This window comes from Eptatretus burgeri, chromosome 13, assembly GCF_056783735.1.
Source record: "Eptatretus burgeri isolate ZD-2024b chromosome 13, Ebu_testis_v1, whole genome shotgun sequence".
NCBI lineage: Eukaryota > Metazoa > Chordata > Myxini > Myxiniformes > Myxinidae > Eptatretus > Eptatretus burgeri.
This window is the reverse complement of record NC_140973.1, coordinates 40876619-40900419: the sequence shown is the minus strand read 5'-3', so window position 1 is coordinate 40900419 and position 23801 is coordinate 40876619. Positions and strand designations below refer to the sequence as shown.

At 45.3% G+C, this 23801-nt stretch overlaps 1 protein-coding gene across 2 annotated transcripts in view; it reads right to left on the bottom strand.

Moving 5' to 3' along the window:
• LOC147014285 (CLIP-associating protein 1-like) overlaps positions 1-23801 on the bottom strand; it is a 236650-nt gene that overhangs the window by 181116 nt on the left and 31733 nt on the right. For both annotated transcript variants that reach the window (XM_085852150.1, XM_085852149.1), the window contains exons 4-8: positions 9125-9228; positions 5291-5382; positions 4928-5003; positions 4044-4141; positions 1885-1949 (exon numbers count right to left, since the gene is read on the bottom strand). In XM_085852150.1, the coding sequence (XP_085708276.1) occupies positions 1885-1949; positions 4044-4141; positions 4928-5003; positions 5291-5382; positions 9125-9228 (435 nt within the window). The remainder of the gene's footprint in view (positions 1-1884; positions 1950-4043; positions 4142-4927; positions 5004-5290; positions 5383-9124; positions 9229-23801) is intronic.

Below are 23801 nucleotides of genomic sequence, written 5' to 3'. Positions count from 1 at the left end.
GTCAGATCAAGGGGAAACTTCACAAACATATTGCACACGAGTAGAGAATATGTTTGTTAATTTCTAATTGATAGGTCACATGGTTTGGCAGCCATGTTGGATTCAAGAAAAATATTAAATAATGTTTTCTCTGGAATCACATAACCTATTGAAGCGAAAATTTGCAACCATCATCCTCCATGATGTCTGCATTCATCCTAAAAATTATGACGTCACAAGTCATAGGGTTTGGCGGCCATCTCGGATAGAAAAACGCATCTTATCTGATTAACACGGAACTTCACACACGTATTCCACTATGGGATTGGAGGCAGGATGTAAACTTAGGTCATAAGTCATATGGTTCGTCAGCCATCTTGGATTGAAAATTAATAAATTTTAAAAATCTTCTTCTCCAGAACGGCTAAACAGATTGAGGCGAAACTTTACACGCACATTCCCTATGAGGTCCTTTATCAAGTTTGTTAATTTCTTATTGATCAGTCATACGGTTTGGTGGCCATCTTGAATTTACCCAAAACCTTCAAACATCTTCTCCAGAACGGCTCGTCAGATCAAGGGGAAACTTCACAAACATATTGCACACGAGTAGAGAATATGTTTGTTAATTTCTAATTGATAGGTCACATGGTTTGGCAGCCATGTTGGATTTAAGAAAAATATTAAATAATGTTTTCTCTGGAACTGCTTAACCTATCGAAGCGAAAATTTGCAATTATCATCGAGCATCGTGTATGCAGGCATGGTAAAAATGATGACATCACACGTCACATGGTTTGGCAGCCATGTTGGATTGAAGGTCTGGGTACCCGGTCATCACTGCCAGCAGTTATAAAGTGGCCGTTCCAGTTATAATTTCCTTTACATTTCAGGACTGCTCTCCTATATCCACCAAGGAAATTGGAAATCAGCCGACATCACAGCATTACATAAAAAGGTGCAAAAATGGATACCCTTAAGGACAGCCCAACTTGCTTGCTGTACATCCAATCATCAGCAAGGTCATGGAATCCATCATTGCAGTTGACATATAATCATTCCTTTTCTCCAACAGCCTCATCACAGACCGTAAATTTGGATTCAGACGAGACCACACCAACTTGGACATGCAGCTTCTCCTCTCCCAACAATGGTGGAGGCCCTCAATATCAGACATGAGATCAGGGCTGTCTCTGGACATCTCAAGCTTTTGAGACAGTCAGGCATCCTGCCTTGCTCTCCAAACTGTCTATGGAATCCAAGGCAAAGTCCACTCTTGGGATAAGTTCCGCCCCTCTCGTAGACAATATGTGGTTCTCAACGGAACCATTTCATCTCCTCTCCTTGTCAAGGCTGGAGTCCCCCAAAGCAGTGCTGCAGGCCTCACATCATTCCTAATCTTCATCAATGATCTCACTGACTCTCTGGAAAATCCTCTTTGCTGATAACTCCACTCCACCATGAAATCTCTCATCCTTCTTGCAGACAGCCAGCATCTTCTCCCCCTCTCCTCAGACCTTGACAAATTCACAAACTGGTCAAACACAATTTTGCTTATGTATCCATATTGTCCACCCTTTCCCCTCATTGTTACCTGCATCCCTTGTTTTTCTGTCTGACTACTTTATCCCTCTGCCCGCTCTTGTTGTTTCTCCTCTCTTATGCTGTGTCCTGATTTGTTCTGTGAAATCACTCTTTCATGAGCCTAGACCATGTTTGAAATTTTTTATATATATATAATGCCTGACATTCATGCCATTTTTCAGGAACGTATCCCCTGCAAATAGTGGGGTCCGACAGTACTGTATGTGAAAGTACATTCAGTTTAAATAGGTAAAGGGCGAGTCTTATGACTCATCAAGATGAAAGGAAAGACAACATGAAAGGAAGCAAGTGAAGGCCCACCTGCAGCAACCATCATCAGTCCACTCTTCTGTACCTCATCAAATTTTGAGATAATGGTATTCAAACTGCAAAATGAAAAAAAGGGGTTATAAAACGAAACTTTGCATTACTGTGATATATATATATATATATATATATATATATATATATATATATATATATATATATATATATATATATATATATATATATATATATATATATATATATATATATATCCTTGCTGTCAAAAACTTGCATTGATTCATAAACTGATATCTTAATTCTCTTTAAGTAGGCTCTGTGGTGATAAATTAAAAATCTGAAGCCATGCCATTTCTGAGCAAATACAATCTTTCAGAGTTAATGCTGCAGAAAGATGGGGGGGGGATGCTTAGTTGGGATAGAGTTTGAAGTTTGATGCTGCAATGATCATACTGTCAAATATACGTGCCAGCACGAATGGGAGCATGTTCCACCATGTAAACAGAGGGTGCGGTGCCAAGAAAACCGGTCTAATTCGCTGAATGGAATGCTAAGTGGGCAATTCTCCCACACAAGGATCTCTCACGGTTCTTTATGAGCAAATGGCAGAAAAGATGCTGCCCTCACACAAATAACAAAGAAGTTAATAACTAAATGATAAAATTCAATTATAGTCGGAATGACAATAATCCCAATTTTGTGGAGTAAATTATGAAAACAAATGACAAGAAGCACAAATCCAATAAGCCTACAAGAAAGATGAACTTAGATGCACTTAATACTGAGAGTAGTGGAAAATAAAACTGATGCACTATGGCTACAGACCTGTAAGAATAGAGGATTTTATTGCAAGCACAGGAAAGCAAAAGAAGGAATTAACCACAAGCAGGTGTAAATTATAAGGAGATAATGAAGGAGGGAATATAACGTCTTTGTTAGTGATGATGGTGAAGTAAGAGACAACACCGTCAGAACCCCGGATAGAGTTGTGCACCGGGGGGAGGGGGGGTGGAGGTGAGGATTAAGATGGTCCCATTTTTGATTGCCATAGGGAGGCGCTGTTGCTGCTGTGAGCTGGAGAAAATTCAGCTCAGTTAAGGTGTCACATGTTCTGTTCCCATTTGAAGCAGCAAGGGCCAAGCAAGGAAAGGTAGGGAGGAGAAATAATATGAGGTCGCACGAAGTGACAGTAAGTTTCGCTCGTTGTTTTCCCCCGCCCCACCCCCCTACCATCCCTCCGACGTCTGTGCAAGCCCCAAAAATATGAGGTCACCGCCAGTACTGGCAATGTCGTCACATGGGGCACGCCCACAGGAGGGTCCTCCACTGCTGCAAGAACGTGGCGTGCTATTGGCCACCCCATGGCAAGATGGAGTTGGGTGGAGGGACTATTTGAACAATGGCAAAGGTCTGTGCCTGTCTCTCTCTCGTGTCTCTCTCTCGTGTCTCTCTCTCGTGTCTCTCTCTCTCGTATCTCTCTCTCTCGTATCTCTCTCTCTCGTATCTCTCTATCTCTCTCTCTCGTATCTCTCTATCTCTCTCTCTCGTATCTCTCTATCTCTCTCTCTCGTATCTCTCTATCTCTCTCTCTCGTATCTCTCTCTCTCGTATCTCTCTATCTCTCTCTCTCTCTCTCGTATCTCTCTATCTCTCTCTCTCTCTCGTATCTCTCTATCTCTCTCGTATCTATCTCTCTCTCTCTCTCTCTCTCGTATCTATCTATCTCTCTCTCTCTCTCTCTCTCTCTCTCTCTCTCTCTCTCTCTCTCTCTCTCTCTCTCTCTCTCTCTCTCTCTCTCTCTCTCTCTCTCTCTCTCTCTCTCTCTCTCTCTCTCTCTCTCTCTCTCTCTCTCTCTCTCTCTCTCTCTCTCTCTCTCTCTCTCTCGACCCCTATTTGGCTGCAGAGCTTTGCTTCTTTTTCGGGCAGTCGCCTTCAAAATGGCTTTAAGCCCGTCATTCTCAAAACGACTGCTTTAGCATTTTACAGGCCCTGGACTAACTCGTATTGAACAGTCGCGGCATGGGGGCCGTAAAGGCAACAATATGTTGTGAAATACACATGAGAAACTACTTTAACATCCTAATTACATGGCCGTGTGTAACCGTAACACAATACTGGACAGTACATTTACATGTTCAGGACATCGATAGTGAATATATCTGCAATCGACAATAAAAAAGATGAAATGAGCTCACCGCCCATGTGGAAGACCATTTTTGATTATGTCAGCACGAACTTTATCGCCAAAATGTCGATAAATCTCTACAAGGCAGTTAAGTGCTGCATCTCGTACCTGGTGTTAAAAAAATTACAACAAAGAGAATAGCATGAAATCTTCCAGAAATATTTTGTTTTGAATCCTAATAAAGTAGTTTTTTTCCCCCCCAAGAAGCAAACTGCCATAAGTATCCAGTTTATGTCCGAGTATTAAACAGATGTGACAGCCTCTTAAGAAGCAAATGAGAATTCACAGAAATGAAGAACAGAGGAAAGACAAGATTAAGAATTGTGTGGACAAAAAAAATACAGAACTGAAGAAATGAAGGAGGTAAGAGAGTTTACATAATCTGACAATAAATGAAAATCTTGAAAGTGTGGAGGAAAGAAATAAATGAAAAGGCAAAAGGGAATGAATTATATAAAAGAAAGAAAAAAAAAGTGTTGACAAAATGTGTCGCTGAGAGGACAACTCAGATCTACATCGATGAACAAGGAATGAGCACAAAGAATGGCCAAAAAGGGTGGAGTACAGTGGACAGCAAAATTATGTGCTGAGATCCTTGATGATCAGTACATAGGAGCATGCCAAGTATGAAGTATCCATGCATCATTTGATTATCAAAAGATGTAAGGGTACAGAAGGTCAGACCCAATGTGAAGATCTTTCAACCTATGATGGCTAGGTGAAGAAGCAGAATTTTGGTGCTGGAGACAAAGGATCAAATAAACTATATTCACTCAGGATGTGGGCTTATCAGCACACCAAATCCACCACTCGCTTGTGAACAGTAAATATCTCACGAATGTACATTTCCGAAGCTGAGCCTGGATTGTCTAACAAAGAAACGAAAGCTCACACCTGGCCATTGGCATCCTCCAGCAATCCACAAAGATGTGGCACTGTACGCATGAATGACAAGCACTTGGTCCCAAATCTACAAAACAAAATGGAAGAACAATTGCTGTTGTGATGGTTACTTGCATCGTTTATATTTCAGATACATTGTACATTGCCAAACATTGCGCTTACAAGCCGTATGACGTGTGGAAATCTGTGGCTTATGATGTCGTGATGTGTATACGTCTCATTGCCCCAAATAAAAGACCATTGTTCTCGGGGGGGAGGGGAATACCTACTTCCAAGACATCTCAGGCAAAAACCACTGACCAAAGCAAAGTAGCTTTTAATGCAAAAACAAAACACTGAACAAACAAAACTCACGTGCTAATGGTTGCTGTGAGGCAGGAACACGTGATCTCACGTACATGGTTGTTCTTGTGCTTAAACCCAAACATTAGTTTATCCCAAACCATCTGAGGACAAGAAAAAAAAGAAGAAAAAGGAAAAAAAAGAAGAAGAAGTGTTTAAATAACAAAAAACCAACTAAAAACAAGTTGGGCACAAAGCACATACAGTATGATATATTCACTCCACAAGCTCAAAAACAGACAACACCGATCGTTTCAAACCACAGAACCTTTTCTATGCAAAAGTAGTTAAGTTTTCCTGCAAACAAACATCCTACCTGTGTGTAAACTTCTCAACGCTATTTCTGTTCAGTAATCCCGAACCCCAAAATGGCTGAAGGATGGCCTCGAGGTACGCACACTTGCCTCTAAGCTGTCGAGCCTGGGTTTTAATGTTAGCCCAGCTATAAATTGTCATGCTAGTGTTTCATGGGCAGGGTGATTCATCAAAGTGACAAGACACGTTGTTGCGTGGGTGTGGCCGATGGGGGAAGGGAACCTCAGCCGCGCTCCCCATTACGGGTTACAACGTACAGGCTTCCGGAGAGTGATGACTTCGTGTATTCAAATAATTTCTCGATTTCTTATGCGCATTTATAGATAAACACAATGCCCACAAGTTATGATCGTTTTCATATTAGACGGTGCATAAATTTCCGTAACATCAGAGTGAGCTGGTGTGCTCCGAACCAGGAAGTAAAAAAAAAAAATTTCTCTTCTCTTCTCTTTTTGTTTTTCCTTGCGACGCCATTGCGAAAAGGCAAAATTTGTTGGCGCGAATTGAATAATTGGCCATTAAAACTAAATTGCGAATAACCGTAACTGCGATATGCGAACTTCTGGGCCACGCACATATGGGCACGCGAGAGCGAAGAAACGGCCTGTGTGGATGTTGTTTCTTGCTCGTGGTTGAATATTTATTTATTATTAGTTTTTTTTTACGGGCACGTACTAGTGTATACAATGTTAAAATACCAGGTTAGTAACACAGTAGAGTCCCATTACAAGGGAATACTCATGATGATGCTGTTATCTTGAACGGCACGTTTTGGGGAAAATCCCGTTTAGTTAAAGACTATATAAATCGCTATAACAAAGAAATGCAGCTTAAACTAGAATGGGCACTCGGTAGAGCGCATACCTTCGCCTCCGCTACTTTTTTGTTCTTGGCATGAGAGTGGGGGGAACAGAACAGTGAACATTTTGGTGTTGGTTTCATGCAAACCGGTTTTGATTTGACCGTGTTATGACAAAAACTGCATATTTTGAAAGGTCGTGACCCCACTGACCTTTGACCCCCAACCGCTAACAAGGGTAATGACGTAATTGTGTCATGTCGCCCATCACAAGATTGGGCAATGAATTCCAAACATTTTGGCATCGGTTGCATGCTCATTAGATCAAAATTGACCGCGCTATGGTAAAAATACGAATTTGACCTTTCCGTGACCTTGACCTTTTACCCGATCGCTCCCAAAATCTAATCAAATGTTCCTTGGATAATAACCCATCATCTCACCAAATTTCAAGCGATTTGGTTTAATACTTTCTGAGTTATGCGAATAACACACACACACACACACACACACACACACACACACACACACACACACACACACACACACACACACACACACACACACACACACACACACACACACACACACACACACACACACACACACACACACACACACACACACACACACACACACACACACACACACACACACACACACACACACACACACACACACACACACACATACACACACACACACACACACACACAAATAAATAAATACACAGTGACCAAGACAAAACCTTTCGCAGAATGCGAAGATAATAAGGTGAATTGTAGATGGCAAGAATAATTTTAAAATTTCAGGAAATTCCGCAGCACATGGCTTTCTCGAGTGCCCAGAACGCTAGGAACTGCCCTTTAATTATTTTTTTGTTAGGGGGGGGTGGGGTGTGGATGGTAAAGGGGAGGGTGTGGATGCTAAAGGTGGAGGGGGAGGTGGTGAGAGAAGCTGAAGCGTCATGGTAAAACAAATTTTCAAAACAACAACCAGTCCATGGACTACTCGTCTCTGTAAAGGTTAATGCCAGTCAGCATCGGTGGACGAGATAAACAATGAATGTCAGAGCATTTGTAAAATCCCCCCCTCCCCCAGGTGATATATACCCTCAACAATGGATAAAATCCATTTTCTACTGTATATTACTTTATTTTGCAATATGAAGTCGCCAACCATCTTATACTATATCCCTTTGTCAACGTCAATTGGTTCACGAGTCAGGAAATGACCACTATATTCGTTATTGGTGTCTGTCTGTCTGTCTGTCTGTCTGTCTGTCTGTCTGTCTGTCTGTCTGTCTGTCTGTCTGTCTGTCTGTCTGTCTGTCTGTCTGTCTGTCTGTCTGTCTGTCTGTCTGTCTGTCTGTCTGTCTGTCTGTCTGTCTGTCTGTCTGTCTGTCTGTCTGTCTGTCTGTCTGTCTGTCTGTCTGTCTGTCTGTCTGTCTGTCCCAAGCATAGCTCCGTGGGTTTTGATCCGATCCTGATAAAATTTGGGTGGGAGGTTTATATCATGATCTGGTTGTGTTTTTTCTGAGAATCGGCATGGTGCGCCCATTATGGGAGGAGCCACGCCCAAAAAACATGTGTTTTTAGGTGTAGCCGATTTCAATTTACATCTTCTCCGAGGGGGTTTGTTGAATCTGGTAGGGGTTTCGGTATTTGGTTTGCCCAATGGCACCTGCATAGCCCCACGGAGCTCAACTTTACATTTTCGTCCCAAGGTCAAGGTCACAAGGTCACAAACTTACAAAATTGCGAATTTTGACATAAAAAATCATACGACCGCCCAAACTGAGAGCTGGGATGACAATATTTTTTATGCATAATCTTGGTCATTCCCCACCTTAAGTCTTGAAACCATTTTGCTCTATCTCGAACACCTTGCCCGTGGAGCCCCCTTCAACCTTGTTTTTACGCTGATTTCATCAAAGTATGGATAATCCGAGGAGTGCGAAATGCCATATAGCCTATATGACGTTATATTGTTCCTGGAATTTTCCAGAGGAAGTTTTGCACCAAAGGTCATAATCCTTGACCTTTGACCTTTAAAGTTCACAAAGGTCAAATTTTCAAAGTTGTGGGAATCGAACCGGGTTTTCGACCTTCTTCGACGAACTAACTCCAATAAGCTATAGCACGTATCCTGTTTCCATATTTTAATGTCCACAACATTGTTTTGTGACCTTTAAAAGTTATGCAAAGGTCAAATTTTGAAAGTTGTTGAACGAAACCGGGTTTTCGACATTTTACAGCTAATAACGTGTCACTCGTACCACATAATGTTGATCATTTTTATAACTTGGTCAAAAATTATCACATTGTCTCATCCTTGACTTCTGAAACAATCTACATTGTCAAATACCGCTCGTGAACCATTGCCGTCTCCAGACTTGTCTTTTATATTTTCGCTGACATCTCCCTCTGTCTAGCTCTAACCTTTTCTGTGTGCATCGAGCTGGTGTTGACTTTCTCACATGTCTGTATGCTCCTCATTTGCTCAACTCTCGCTTTATTGGGGTTTGAGCGTCTTGTGGGACACAAGTCCAACTTGGCCTCGACGTCCAACTATCCTTTCATTCTACATCCACGTGACTTGTCCTTTTTGCTTCCTTGTCTTTGCATCTCTATCTCTATCTCTATCTCTCTCACACATCAAGCATTTACAAGCCCTTGGAACAGAAAATAGCCCCAGAAACCAAAGGATTTGGGGGAAACTCATGGATGTACCTGTGGAGAAGTACAAAACTCCATTATCTTGAGCAGCAGACCATGCGCTTGTTCTCGCACCTGCTCTTTACCATCTCCTAGCCTGTCCTGAACAGCTGGCAAAACTGAATGAAACAAACACTTAATGTTAGCAGATAAGTCATTACATTTTCTCAAACATAAAGAAAACAGGAAAAGCTGCTGGAAGCCAAGCATCTTGACAGAGCAGTGTTTGGGTAACAGAGAAGGCCATTTATATCACAAAACTCCTGTTCAGACAGCCCAAGGGATCGAGATATGCAAAAACACTTTGTCTGATAAACTGTAATATGATCCTTTTGCAGTGCAAGTTTCATATTTCATGTGTGACAGTATGTCAAATGAAGTTGATTTGAATTTTAGAAAAAACAAGCATGGTGAAATAAAATAATAAATAAAATAAAATAAAATGACCGTTTTTACAGCCATTTTTCCCTGCTGTGCAGGGGTTGGGCTTTTTCTTGAGGCAATGTTTTATGGCCGGATGCCCTTCCTGACGCCAACCCTGGTCGCCTCTTACGACACACAGGGATATGGTACACCTATTCTAACCGGGGCATACACCGGGACCAGTACACTGGTACTCATTTTGACGACCTCGGAAGGATGACAGGCTGAGTCAACCCCCTGGTGTTAATTCAGCAGCCAACGGGGCTTGAACTCAGGACCCTGGGATCCCAAGCCACCACCCTAACCACTAAGCCAACACCAGGCTTAAATAAAATAATAAATAAACAAATAAATTGGGCTGGGAAATAAGACAGCACAATATTAAAGTTTTGATTTCTTGCATACATTAAAAATAAGTGTATTTAAAATGCCAGGATAATGCTCAAGATGAACGAAAATTTTAAAAACAGACAATAAGAAACCTTTTTAAACAAAACTTTAAAGTATATTGGCCAATTTTACAAATCATTTTTACCTGTTGTAGTCGCAGGTCTACAACAGTTTCACATTGCTGTTGGTGTTGTTGCAATTCTTGTTGGTGGTCGATCCTTGAAATGTACACCCATTGGTCAGACAGCTGCCGGACCAAACCTACATCTATCACTTGACTCCACCCACTGGAGCACCAAGACAAAATGATATGGCCACCATCTTGGTTTTCTAGTGGGCCTAACACATTAGTCCTGGAGGCCTCTGCTGATTATACACCACCTGGCTTTGTTGCATCAGATTTCCATTGGCTTTGTTTGGGTAGAGTTAATTACGATGAAGAATGCCAAAAAAATCTAATCATATGCAGAATAAAAATTATTAGTAAGGTTTAATTGAGACTGTACGGACCTCCCTCAAAAAAAAAAAAAATCGCGTCACGTAATTTTTGAGCGGGCTCCATATTGGGGTGAAACAATCCCCGACTGTGACAAATGAGGTCGTTCTGACATAACTGTAATGAAACAATTATTTTAAGAGTGCTTTAAATGTGTGTCGCCCAATTGGCCCGTAACTGGATTTTTAAAGCCAATTCACTCGCGCTTAATGGCCACTATGACTTAATCAAATGACCACGTACAGGTTTTTATGAACAAAAGGTTTATTACTGTGGGAGGGCGGAAGAGAGGGAGAAGGAGACAGACAGATGATAAAGTGCATGCAAATGTCCAACATAAATCACCAAATAATCAAACTTATTGAGAAAGGCATGGATCTATGGAATACCACACTAATCCTGCAGCACTCCGAAGGAAAGATGGAAATAGCAAGAGTTAAGATATGACGCAGGATCTTTCAAAGAGACAGCCTTTCCCTCCTCCGGTTTTGTCTGGGTCTGAATCCATTAAGTAACCTTAATAACGTGCAAGGACACGGATACACCCTAACATCCAATAAAATAAAGGTAACTCGTCTATTGTACATGGATGATTTAAAACTCTTGGCACCGAACGACAAAAAATTGGCAGAACTGAAATTTCACCAGTTGGTGTCAAAGCCACCCAATGCTCGGCTGTTTATACATTTATCGTTTTTAAAAGACTAGTCTTATAATATTTTTTTTATAAAGCATTGCAGTGAAGTCTGATCCAAATAATTTTAAAGTAATATATTGTTACGGCTGTGGAAATTCGCAGAACACCATAAAGGTCCATAGTTCAGTGAGATTGATAAGTTTGTGTTCAGTTAGATTTCCCCACCGTTGTTTAATGGGAATTTATTCGTGTCACCTGGGCTGTGAATCTTCAGGCAGCCGTTATTCTTTGCTATAGTTATTTTGGACCAACCACCAATCGCTTCCCACAACCACCAACGCATAACTACACCACCGCATTTCCACAGGCCTGGTCTTCGTCGAGGGAAAGCAGGCGGCCCCCGTTTCCCACCCCCCCTCCCTTCCCCGGAGGAATGGCGTCTCCACGGTGAATTCCAACCTGCTGTGGAAGAAGACAAGTACAGCGGCAAGGGAGCGTCCCCCATTTGGCGGGAAAACGCCTCCTCCGAGAAGGTTCCCGCAGGTTCTGGAAGGAGGGCGGGGCGAGAGCAGAGGGGCGGGGCGTGAGTAATAAAAAGGACGCATGGAGCATTCGTTCTCTCTCTCGGTGGTTGCTGGAGTTGTCGCGGCCGCTGGATGCCGTGGAAGGACCTGGGCTGCTTCTGCCGGAGCGAGGTGAAGATCGGGGCTCGTGTCTGAGTGGGGAGCTGGGAGCAGCCAGTCGGCGGAGGTCCGGGCGTCGTGAAAGAGACGCGAGCTGGAGGAGCAGCCTTACCTGCTGTGTCGCGTGAACCGCGCGCTCGTGTGGAGAGAGCTCTCCGGCCGCTGAGCAGGGCCTGGGCTCAACCGCGGCTTCGTTAGCCGCCGTGGGAAGGAGCATCGCGGGTCGCCCAAGCTAGTGAACATGAGGGTGCAGGTAACCTGCAACGGTCTCATGGGACTCGTTCAGTCTGCCAAGTCCCACGCCATAAAGACCCAAGAGGTCCAATCTGACCCCATTGCCTTTGATGGGGTCTTTCCTGCTTTTCTTTGAACGAATGTTGTGACGCCGTGTCTTGCGAAGTAAAACTGTGTAAGTGACTGTACATTGATAATTGCTAATAGTCAGTTGTAGTGTTTTTACCTTGCTCGTGTCTTGCCCCCTTCCCCCATTGACTGCATGATTGTTTGTATATGTGCATCTGTGTAGTAAATAAATGTGCTTGTGTGAATGTTACCCCATTCGTCGTGTCATTTTCTCCTTGTTGAACTGCCATGTTGTTTCTCGGAATAGTAGTGGGTTTTTAAATAACCGTTAAATAAAATCGGGTTCGGCGAGGTCTGGCGATAATACCCGCTCGGTTATCCCAGAACGGAACGGACCACTTAAGCGGTTGGTGTCCAAGCAGGCCTTCGCCGAGGTACGGTCCCTCAGTAGGTTACCCGCACGGGTACTTAGGTATATCGTTATTCGGCGATTGACCCTATTTCGCGCGGGTAGAATACGGACTGGGCCGTGGTGGGATTGAAAACCCACCCGTGACTGGTTTCTGCCGTTGTTCCAGAAAGTCACGACTGAATTGTCCGTCCGGTGGGCGAGACGGCCGCCATTGGCGAAAGCGGTCGTTCGCACGCCGGGCGGGCGTAAATTCGTAACAATATGTATTTGCATATTGTAATTAGTAAGAAATAGGGTGGTAGATAAAAACATTATAAAGGAAATAACTTGCACCAAAAACTTTAACATTTTCACGCTCACGCCGACGCTCACGCTGGGGGTATCGCTATAGCTCTGTTCTTCGAACAGGCGAACTAATAAAACGGAACTCTGACATTCAAATGGAATTTGGCCTAGATAAGTGTGCCAAGTGCACGTTCATGCAAGGTAGACCAACAAAAACAGACAAAATAAAAATCGACTTGGATGCAACAATACAGGAGCAAGACAACAAAGCATCTTACAAATACCTTGGAAGAGAAGAGAGCCACCAAATATGTCATAAAAAAATGCAAAAAACAATTACCAAAGAACACTGGCTGAGGCTGATCCTGAAAAAAAAAAAATAGTGGACCAGGCAAAAATCGAAAAGTCCCCTCGATTTTTTTTTTTTTTTTGCGGCATCGCTTGTAAATAGTTAATAGCATCCATGTTGGTTCATTCCACTGTGGCAAGGTAAAAAGAATGTGGGTGGATGCCATTGCCAAATTTCAATTTCAAGGTCATTTTGAAGGTCACCAAGGTCATTGCCGGTCGATTTTGGAGTTTTGCCTATTTTGATGAAACCGGTGCCTATTTTATTGAAGATATCAATAAAGCCAAAGCTTGTATATTGTAGCAAGTGTATTTTTGCATTGTGAATGGTTAAACTGAAAATATACCTTAATTTATGGAGTTTTAAGAGAATGAAAGGCAAACATTGCCATTTTTCTGTTATAATCTTATGGGTATTTTACCATGTCCAATGTCGCTTTGTTCTCAGTACTACCAGAACTTGCACACCATTAACATGTTGTTATTTTCTTTCCAGTTGGAGATAGGCAGGCTTCCTGCCAAATATGTACCAGATGTTGTGTATATAGCAGTGTGCTAGCTGTTCTTGTTGATCGTTGTTACATGGTTATAACCACTGTGTACACTGTATTTTCAGATCGGTAGAAACTTCCACAGTTTGAAAGCAGTAGAATAGTAGCCAGCCATGGACCCTGTATCAATTATCAAGCGTAAAAGAGAGAGCAAAGACACAGACAAGCTCTCATGCCTTTTTTGTCAGAGCAGTTCAGGTGACCTCCGCACAGCATCCACAGAAGGAAAAAAACAGAACAATGACAGTCGCTGATCAGAGGCGAAAACTGGGTGACACCACCAATGTAGACATCCTTGAGAGACTTGAGGTGCTTTTAGAGGAAGAATTTCATGCAATGGAACACAGGTGGCACAAAACCTGCTACTCCACATTCACCTCTGAAAGCAAGCGAAGCAGACAAAAGAAACAGCGCCAGTCATCAACACCAGACAAAAGAAACAGCGCCATCCCATCATGGTCTTGATCCATGCTCCAGCACTTACTTCAGTACCCACCCGATGAAGTACCCAACGAGCAATGAATTGGTCCCGATGCATGTTTTGCCAAGAAGAGGGCAAAAGAAAAGTTCACAGAGTGGAAACTCTGGAGAAGTCTGCAGAATTGATTGAGCGTTCCAAACTTCACCCGGTGATGAGTTCAAGATTGTCAGGAGTCAGCGACCTGATAGCAACTGAAGGTTGCCATCATCTTGCTTGTTTGGTATCCTTTGAAAGACACTCTGCAAGACCAGGATCAGCCAGGGAATCACAACAGCCAGTGGAGAATGAGTGCATGATGATGATATGCAGATACTTGTGTGTAGGTTTGTCTCGTGTATGACATGAGTGACGTACATGACAGATACGAGAGGATGAGCAGTGAAATGGGCAAATCTGTACCACCAAAATACCAGTCCAGGAGAACAACTTTCTATGAAGTGGTTCAAGAGCTGGTTGGACCAAAGGCCAGTTGTGTGAAACCTCTATCCAGGGAATCACTCCTGATGTACCTTGGTGACAAGTCAGATTTCTTGATTTCCAGAACACTGACCAAATCCATAGAGCATGGAATGTTCTCATCAGAATCGGAATCAACTGAAGATGAAGACGGTGGAACACTCAAGTTTGCACAAGGCAACATCTTTCAAGAGATGGTGCACGTTGCCTTCAGAGTCAGACAGGATCTGCTCGACACCAGGACACTCGAGCACATGGCATGGACTTGATCAAGAGCATGTTGATCAAGTGATCCCAGAGAGCTTGTACATGTTCCTTCGCTTGCTCTTTGGGCGCATAAATAACCTTTATGAGGAGACAGATGAAGACAATACCATCAAACAGACTGTGTGCCGTATTGCCCAAGACATTGTTTATGGGGTGTCCCATAAACAGAAGTTGACACAAAGCACATTGGTCTTGGCCTCTCTCTCCACCAGGCTACTCACTCTGAGGTTCTTGTTGACCTGTTCCATGCAGCCAACCACACCATAGGCATTGACACTGTTCCAAGGTTTGACACGATCATAGCTAATGAAATACTGGACAGGTTTGCCAAGAACGGGTATGTCTATGTCCCAGACAACATTGTCAAGAAGCGGATGATCCACTGTTCCTGTGACAACATAGATGTGCTTGAAGCAACTCTTGATGGAAAGAATACATTCCACTGCATGCAGATGATGGTCTGGCAAAGAGGTCCACCTCCAGAACAAAGAGAAGATACTGCAAGTGGAAAGGGCCCAGGTGGAAAGAGCCTCCAAAGATCAAGAGCTCTAAGGCCTGGTGCTCTGCATGAGTTTCAAAGGCTTGACCAGGCTACCATGGCATCAGGGCAGAAACCCTCACCATCTTTCAGTGGACAGAAGAAGATTGAGATGGAATGGTTCAGCAATGCTCAAGATGATGAAAGAGAGAAGGCCCATGCCAAATATTTGGCCTGGGTTGTGTCACGGATGCATGATGGTGAAGAAGATCAGTCCGTTCCTGCCTGGGGAGCACTGAATAAAGCTATTAGTGTCTCTGACCCTCCTGTAACAACATCAGGGATGCTTCCCATACTTCAAGCACCAGGAGATGGCAATGATACACTCACCACTGTGATCCATTGCTTTATGGACATATCAAGTCATGTGGGGCAGAAGCACACGATAATCACAGCAGACCAGCCACTCTACAGTCGGGGCAAGGAACTGGTATGGGCCAATCCGAAGTATGAGAATGTCATTTTTCTCATGGGAGGACTTCATATCTGCTTCAACTTCCTGAAAGCTATTGGGCAGCAGATGGAAAGTGCAGGACTGGATGACCTGTGGACAGAAGCAGGTGTGTTTGCCACAAACACAACAGAGACAATGCTGGATGGCAAAGCCTACTATCATGCTGTAAGGGAACACCAGCTGACATATGAAGCCCTGTGGAGGATCAAGTGGCCTTTGTTTGACTCATGGCTGGTTTAGAAGAGTCTCCAACAAGATGTGGAAGTGAAATAACTTGCCCAAAATGTTGCTGAGCTGTTCAAACAAAACAGAGGGGGCAATGTCAGAGAAGACCTCAAGGCTGCAGTGGGCCAACTGTCAAATGTCCTGAGCAGTGAGAAGGTTCAAAACCTGATTGAAGACTTTTATAGAACACAGTCAGACAACCCAAACTTCAGATTGTGGTCAGCATACATGGGGATGGTGGAGATTCTGCTGTACTTCATCAGGGCTGAGAGGGAGGGCAACTGGACTTTGCATCTGGAGGCATTTGCTGCAATGTTGCCATGGCTGACCATCTATGACCACACAAATTATGCCAGATGGGGTCCTGTCTATCTTGCAGACATGAGAAGCCTCGAGAAGACAGCACGAGGTGTCTGCTGAATTCATGGATGGGAACTTCGTTGTGAAAAGGTCAAGGAGACATTTTAACCAGGTGCCAGCTGATCAGGCCACAGAATGGGTGAACAAAACCTGCAAGATGCAAAATGGCATCATTGGTATCACAAGAAATGACCAAGCAAGAGACACGTTCTGTGTCACGTGGTCAGAACGATCACGCATCTCGCAGGATACCAGATGTCTCTTTGGCCTGGAATATGAAGAGGAAGAATCTATTTTGAATCGTTCAGATAGCCTTGCATCACGACGGAACCGTGATGCTGATGATGTGAGGAAACTTGCCAAACAGCTTGAAAGGTTTGATGTTTTCAGAGTGCGCACTGCATCACCAGAAGATGGAGAAGATGAAGGTGAGGATAGGGATGTCCCACTTGTTTCACAAGCAACAAAAGACATTGCGCCCAGTGATGTGGTCAATGATCTCACAGCAGAAGATCGAGGGAAGCAGTACCTGGTATCAAATGTGAAGCAGCGACTGATTGATGGAAGTGTACAGTTCTATGATACTCTCAGAAAGCACTACTCAAAAACCTTTGCCAATATGTACAATATGGCAATTTTAACTCAGCAGAGTGCACAGAAATCCATCAACGCTGACAGAAAGTTGATGCAGTGGTTACTAAATGCTGTAATTGCTGGCTGGTCAGTTGAAACGGAGTCTATCCTGAAGCATGAGCTTGCCCCAGTGCCACTGTCTTTGACAAAGCTCGGAGGTCAGATGAACTCAACCCCAAAGGCAGAGCTGGTCAGTATCTTGATGGCTGGAATAAGTGTACCCTCAGATGTTCCAGAAGCTGATATGAAGACATGTGTGCTGATTGATGGCCATGCACTAATCCAGACACTTCGGAAGCCACATGGTTGCCAGACATTTGGCAACTAATGCTGATGTCTTTATGCACACTGTGACGAACCACTTTGGTGAACACACAACAAGAGTTGACGTAGTGTTTCACCGCTACACTGGAGATGAGTCAATCAAGGCTGTGACTCAAGCAAAGAGAATGGGCAAGAAGAAACTGATTCGCAAGATCATTAATGGGCCAGATGTCCACCTCAGGTTTGGAGCAATTTCATCGCCTAAGATGCGAACAAGGCAGATCTTGCAAGGTTCCTTTCTGAGATGATCATGCAGAAGGGCGTGTAAGATGAAGGGCGTGTAAGCCTCCCCGAAAGATGTGAAGTGGTAACAGGAGGTGGATTCTCCAATGCTTCCGATGCCAGATCAACAAGAAGGGAAACAGTCAGACTTCATGGCAACCACGAAAAAGCTGATACAAGGCTGATACTCCATTCATGTGAGGCAGTTAGTGAAGGATATGAAAAGTTGGTGGTCATGTGAAATGACATAGATGTTTTGCTGCTTCTCCTACACTTCATGCCAACCAGAGCAGCTCAAGTATGGATGGTTTCTGGAACATCAAAGAAGCGGAAGTGCGACCCAATACATGCTGTATCAGACAAACTGCCACAACCTGTTTGGGGAAACTTGCTGAGTTTCCATGCACTAACAAGTTGTGACACAACCTCAACCTTCAGTGGCCATGGGAAGAAGACGTGCTGGAAAACTTTCCAGAGTCAGCCATGCCGAGTCAGTGGAATTGGTCGCGATGGAGAACTCGCCCAAGTTGAGCAGTTTGTATGTCATCTGTATGGCGTTCCTACACAGCCAAGTGTGGATCAAGCCAGATTCCATGTGTTTGGTAAAGCCAAGAAGGGCCTTGATTTGTTGCCTCTGACCAGAGATGCCCTGGATCTGCACAGTAAATGTGCCAATTACCAGGAAAAGATCTGGTTGCAAGCAGATCAAGAATGCATCAGGATACCATCCCCTGTGGACCAGGCTGCCTGGGTGAAGAAGACTTGCCTGGTACCTATCTGGACAAGACTGCCCCCGATTCCATATACCTGCCTTCAGCTGATGACCTATGGGTGCAAATCCAAATGCCAAACAGCTCGGTGCACTTGCTTTAAAAAAGAACTGAAGTGCACTTCTGCATGTGGCTGTGATGCGGTAGAATGTTGTAACCCAGCTGGGCAATAGATTTTCTATAAAACATGCACATAGTACATTTTAGCCACATTGACATTGTTGTTGAACTAATCTACAGTAACCTAAGACATAACATTTCAATTTCTCAGCTTCGTTCACTGCTCGTGAGAAACTTGATTACCATAATAGGTACTCAGACTACTGCATTTCGAAACTGCAGTTTTACGTTACATTGTGTTGTGCATTTATGTAAATTCATAGGTTTACATGATGTTTTTGTTGTCTGTGTATGAAAACATGAAACAGAAGAATGCATAAAGATATTGGCACCAAAAATGTTTTGATTCTGCCAAAATAAAGGAAAATGATCATTTTGTCATGTTTTGCCATTTTTACCTTTATGACCTTGAAAATGACCTAAAAATTGAGAATCCAGGGTGGCATCCACCCACACCTTTTTCTTTATCCTATGACTCATTGATCTGGCATGGATGCCTGCTGTTAACACGCGATGATGCCCCAAAAAGTGTAATATTCCATGTTGGCTGGCCTACCAATATCAGAACAAGGAAACTCCTCACTATCAACAAAAATCAATGCATCACGAGAATGTACCTGCTGAGGAAAGAAAGAGGTGGCAGCCTGATGGAACTCAATCAAGTGCACAGAGCGATGACTGTAAAATTAGCAGAGTACATGAAAAGGTCAACAGATTACCGAATACAATTTGCACACAGGCATGAACACAAGCCAGAAAAGGGACTCGCACTCAACTTGCAAAAAACAGGTGCAAATAGAAGATGTCACACACCAAACTGAATAAAGCAACAAATACAGCCCCAACAATTGCAAAAAAAGGACGAAAGAAAAATACAAGACAAAATAACAACAGATTTCTTGTGACAACTGGGAGAGAGACAAAAGGGCTGGGAAAAATAAGAAACTAGGTGAATGCACCCGGCGCTGCCCGGGTTCTTTTTGAATGAATTTAATCTTCTATACATATGTCTGACGTGAGCACTGTAGTGTCCGGAGGGCAGTGGGACTAGGATAGTTGTGAGGGTTGTCGAACTCTGTTTATTGCCCGTCCGAATGCACACTACTGCAAACTAGACACGCCTCAAGCGGCGCAAGCACCTACAAGCCTTGCGGACACGTGACCACCAACACCACACCTCCACGCCCCCACAACGCTCCCCGCATTGTGCCTTGCGCACGTTTGCCAATACACCACATTCCTCCCTCCTAAAAATATGAGCATAAAAAAAAAACAAAGCGGAACAAAATGACGTTAATCAAAATTCATAGGTTCCACAACACAGAAAACAACCAGAGCCAAAAATGGCATTAATCATGTGGCCGTGAAGCAAACTCAGATGAGACGGCACCAAAAGAAAACGTGCTGCATCCGCCCAACCTGCAACCTCAATGCCGCCGTGTTAACCTGGCACATCATTCATCCTTTAGAGCTGAATCCCAAAATGCAGTGGACAGGTGCTCGAGTACTGAGTTGCACGACGAACCCAATGATGGCTGCAGACCAAAAAAAAAAAAAACCCTGGCCGTGTTAAAGACATAAAGAAGCAAGTTGGGGAGCACAGTATCACTACGCAGCAGAAGCGCCCCCAGGCGGCTCACGCTTACACGCCAACCGGCGAGGTCGTGGTGACACGCTGAGATGACCTCCCGCGCCCCCTGGACGACAAGCTCCGTTTGTCCAAGCTCGCCCGTCCTTGCCTGTTTGACAAGCTCGCACGTCCCCCCACGGACAGAAACAGCTAAACACGCTGCGTCTGTCCGACATAAGGGCGCCGCCGCGGAGCACCGGGTGGGGCGGCCTTGGGAAGATAACGGCCCGGCCCCCGCGCAAAAGTAACGGGAGGGGTGACGCTTAACAGCGCCGGAGTCCCACATGCGAGTCGAACCGGCCATTACTCGGCTGCAGTCCCAGCAATCCCATACAAAACCGCGCATCAAACCCAATCGAGAAAACCATGCACATCCACACGGACGATCAGCACACACTGCACCCACAGCCATGTTACAAAACAGCAAGAACACCGTCTGCGCAGATGCAAACTCCTCTCCACGTACAGCGCGTTTCCACAGTATAATTCCAACACATGAGAGGGTAGCGAACCGTGGACTGTCCTCGCAGCTGGAGATCAAAAAGACCTCTTTATTCGCAACGAACGTCCGCAAGTTCCTCACATCACATTGATCATATCGGCCATCCCATTGATAGACCCCAACCGAACATATTATGCTCACACGCGGACTGTCGGCATCTGCTTTAACAATGCTAAATTGAATCACTCGTGCAGTGAGAATCAAACGCACAACAATCAGCAATTTATGAATCACATCGTGTGTACGCCTCTCGGTTGTCACGACGTTGAGACGACTCGCGTGCAGGTCCCCATCTGAATGTCGAAGAGGACACAGTCGATGGTCGCGCTCCGCGAACTTCTTGAACGCGACCGGCTCACTCTAATCCCCCGCTGAAATCGCCTGCACGACACGGGTGTGTACTGTATCATAAGCGCAGCGGGAGCGCGAGAGACCGTCTCCGCTGGCATGGCTCCCGTTGCTCCAGACCCGTATACCGTCGTCGCAGGAAGCAATGAACGGCAGCCCATGTTGCATCGTGGTGGCTCCTGCCGCCAGAACCTCGCCCTCGGGTCTCGAGGGATGCCCGGGCCCAAACGGAGGTACGTACTCCGAAACAGGCACCTCTTCCTCCTCCCCCGTGCCTGGCCATCCAAGGTCACCAGCTGGCGCCATCCAGTCTAGCCTGAGGCGAGCCAGACAGTCCCGGCCCAAAAGGGCGGGCCCCTCCCCTCGTACCACAAACAATGAGAGTAGGGCGCTTTGACCTTGGTAGACCACCATGACATCTGTCACAGCAAGTGGTGCAATCGCTTCGCCAGTGTGCGTGCACAGCGAAAAGGTCGTCTTGACCAGGTGAACACCGCGAAGGTCACGAGCAGCCCGTTCGCCCATGACAGACACTGCAGCCCCGGTGTCAACTTGAAACACGACCGGTGTCCCATTCACCTCGACCTCCACTGTTATTGGTCTTGTCACCTCCGGACCAATTGAAAACAGGCTCAACATTTGTTGCATTTCCTGCTCCGGGCCGCCGGGATCGCTATGCCCCGGCTGCAGGCCGCTCTTCAGGTCGCTGGGGTCGTCCCGCACCTCGCTATCCAAGACCTTAACGGCGGCCCCCGCCATTCGACACACACGCTTCAGATGTCCGACCTTGTGACAATGCAAACACACGGTGTTCTTATACGGGCACACCCGCCGCAGGTGCGGTCCTCCACATCCCCAGCACCCTTGCATATCCATCTCGCTGCCCGCGCGGTCGCGCTGCGGCGTGCGGCCACGGCCCGCACCGAAAGGTGCGCGCGTGACCTGCGGCACCTGGGTCATCGCGTGGACCCCGGGGTCACCCAACATGCCCCAGCTGGAATCACCCAGCACGTTCTGGCCGGCGATGGCGCGGACATCTATGAGTGTCTGCTCGACAGCTGAAGCAGTCTCGACCGCCGTGTCGATTGTAACGTCGACACTTCGCATTCGCAGAATCGCTGACACCATCTTCGCATCTTGCAGCCCAGAAATAAAGCGATCTCCGAGTCGAGCTGGACACTCCTCTGCCGTGAACTTGCAAGCCACGGCCGAATGCTTCACCCGCGCCACGAAATCTGCGACGCGCTCCTCCACACCCTTCGCGAGGTGATCGAACTGGTATTGAGCCAGCTGCAAAGACTTCTCCGGTGCCATGTGGGCTTTCATCTTCCCTGCCACGTCCTGAAACGACAGCCCGTCGTCACAGGGCTTATCCGGCGCTACCAAATCACTTAGTAGCCGATAATGTTCCGTTGATAGCGAGGCGAGCAAGATCGATTTGCATTTGCTGTCGTCGTCTACATCATTCACATGGAATTAGCATCCCAAAGGTTCTGAAAACAATTCGAAGTCGTCTCCGACGAAGACGGGCACTCGTCCGTGCGTCGTGCCTCACCCTTCCACCATCCTCGAGCCGTCCTGCAGTTCACTCGACGCGAATTCGCAGGTGACGGCGAGACGTCTGGCTGCAGGACTCGACCCGCACCGAAGACTGTGTGTGCGGGCGCGCGAAACTCGCGATGCGCTTCCCTGGGCTTCTCGTCAGGTGGTCGAACTCGAACCGCGCGAGCTGCGCTGATTTCCCCGGCGCTCCGCGCGCACTGCAATCCAATCGCTCCGGCAATGACTCCAAGTCAAAACCGAGGAAACCAGACACTCTGCACACGTCGATACGAAACAGACTAGTCGCCAGTGTAGTGTCCGGAGGGCAGTGGGACTCGGATAGTTGTGAGGGTTGTCGAACTCTGTTTATTGCCCGTCCGAATGCACACTACTGCAGACTAGACACACGCCTCAAGCGGCGCAAACACCTATAAGCCTTGCGGACACGTGACCACCAACACCACACCTCCACGCCCCCACAACGCTCCCCGCATTGTGCCTTGCGCACGTTTGCCAATACACCACAAGCACAGTATCAGTTCCCTATTGGGCCATGGCAGTCATAGGCTAAGGGGGTTGGTGAGGGGGAAAACAAACCCCCTCCCCCACCCCTGGGCCGAGGGGCCTTGCCACATAGCCTATAACCTTCCCGGGGCCCATCCCGACAGTTTTTGTTTCAGTGGTTAGCTCCTATCTTTCACCTTTCAGGAGATTAGCGCGTGCAGACAAGCAAACAAACAGACAAAAAAAAAAAAAACTTAAAATCATATGTTAGATATATTTTTTGGCGTTGGCCCCATGTCAATTGGCTGAACTTGAAAAATTAACGTTACGAAATCAGGTGATGACGTCATAATTCGGAAACCGGAAGCCAGAAGTACAATTGTTTTACATCAGGACACTCCCGGGTACATGTTCTGTCAGCATGTGAAGTTTGGTGAGGATCAGTCCAGTACTTTTCGCATGCATAGGTCACAGAGAAACACACAAACAGACACTTTCAACTGGTATATTATTTATATATATATATATATATATATATATATATATATATATATATATAGTTGGACACATCGGGGCTAGACAAAAGAGGATCACTGGAATGGCGAAGAAAAGGTCAACTCAATTGGGACGGAGAACGAATCATGATACAGGGTGTTCCAAAAATACCTGGACAACTTTGATTGTTAATATATTTAGAACCACAAATTATACGATACCCTTTAGTTTTCGATACAGAAACTCATAAACTTTTGTGCACACCATCAATACACTATAATGAGAGCTCAGTC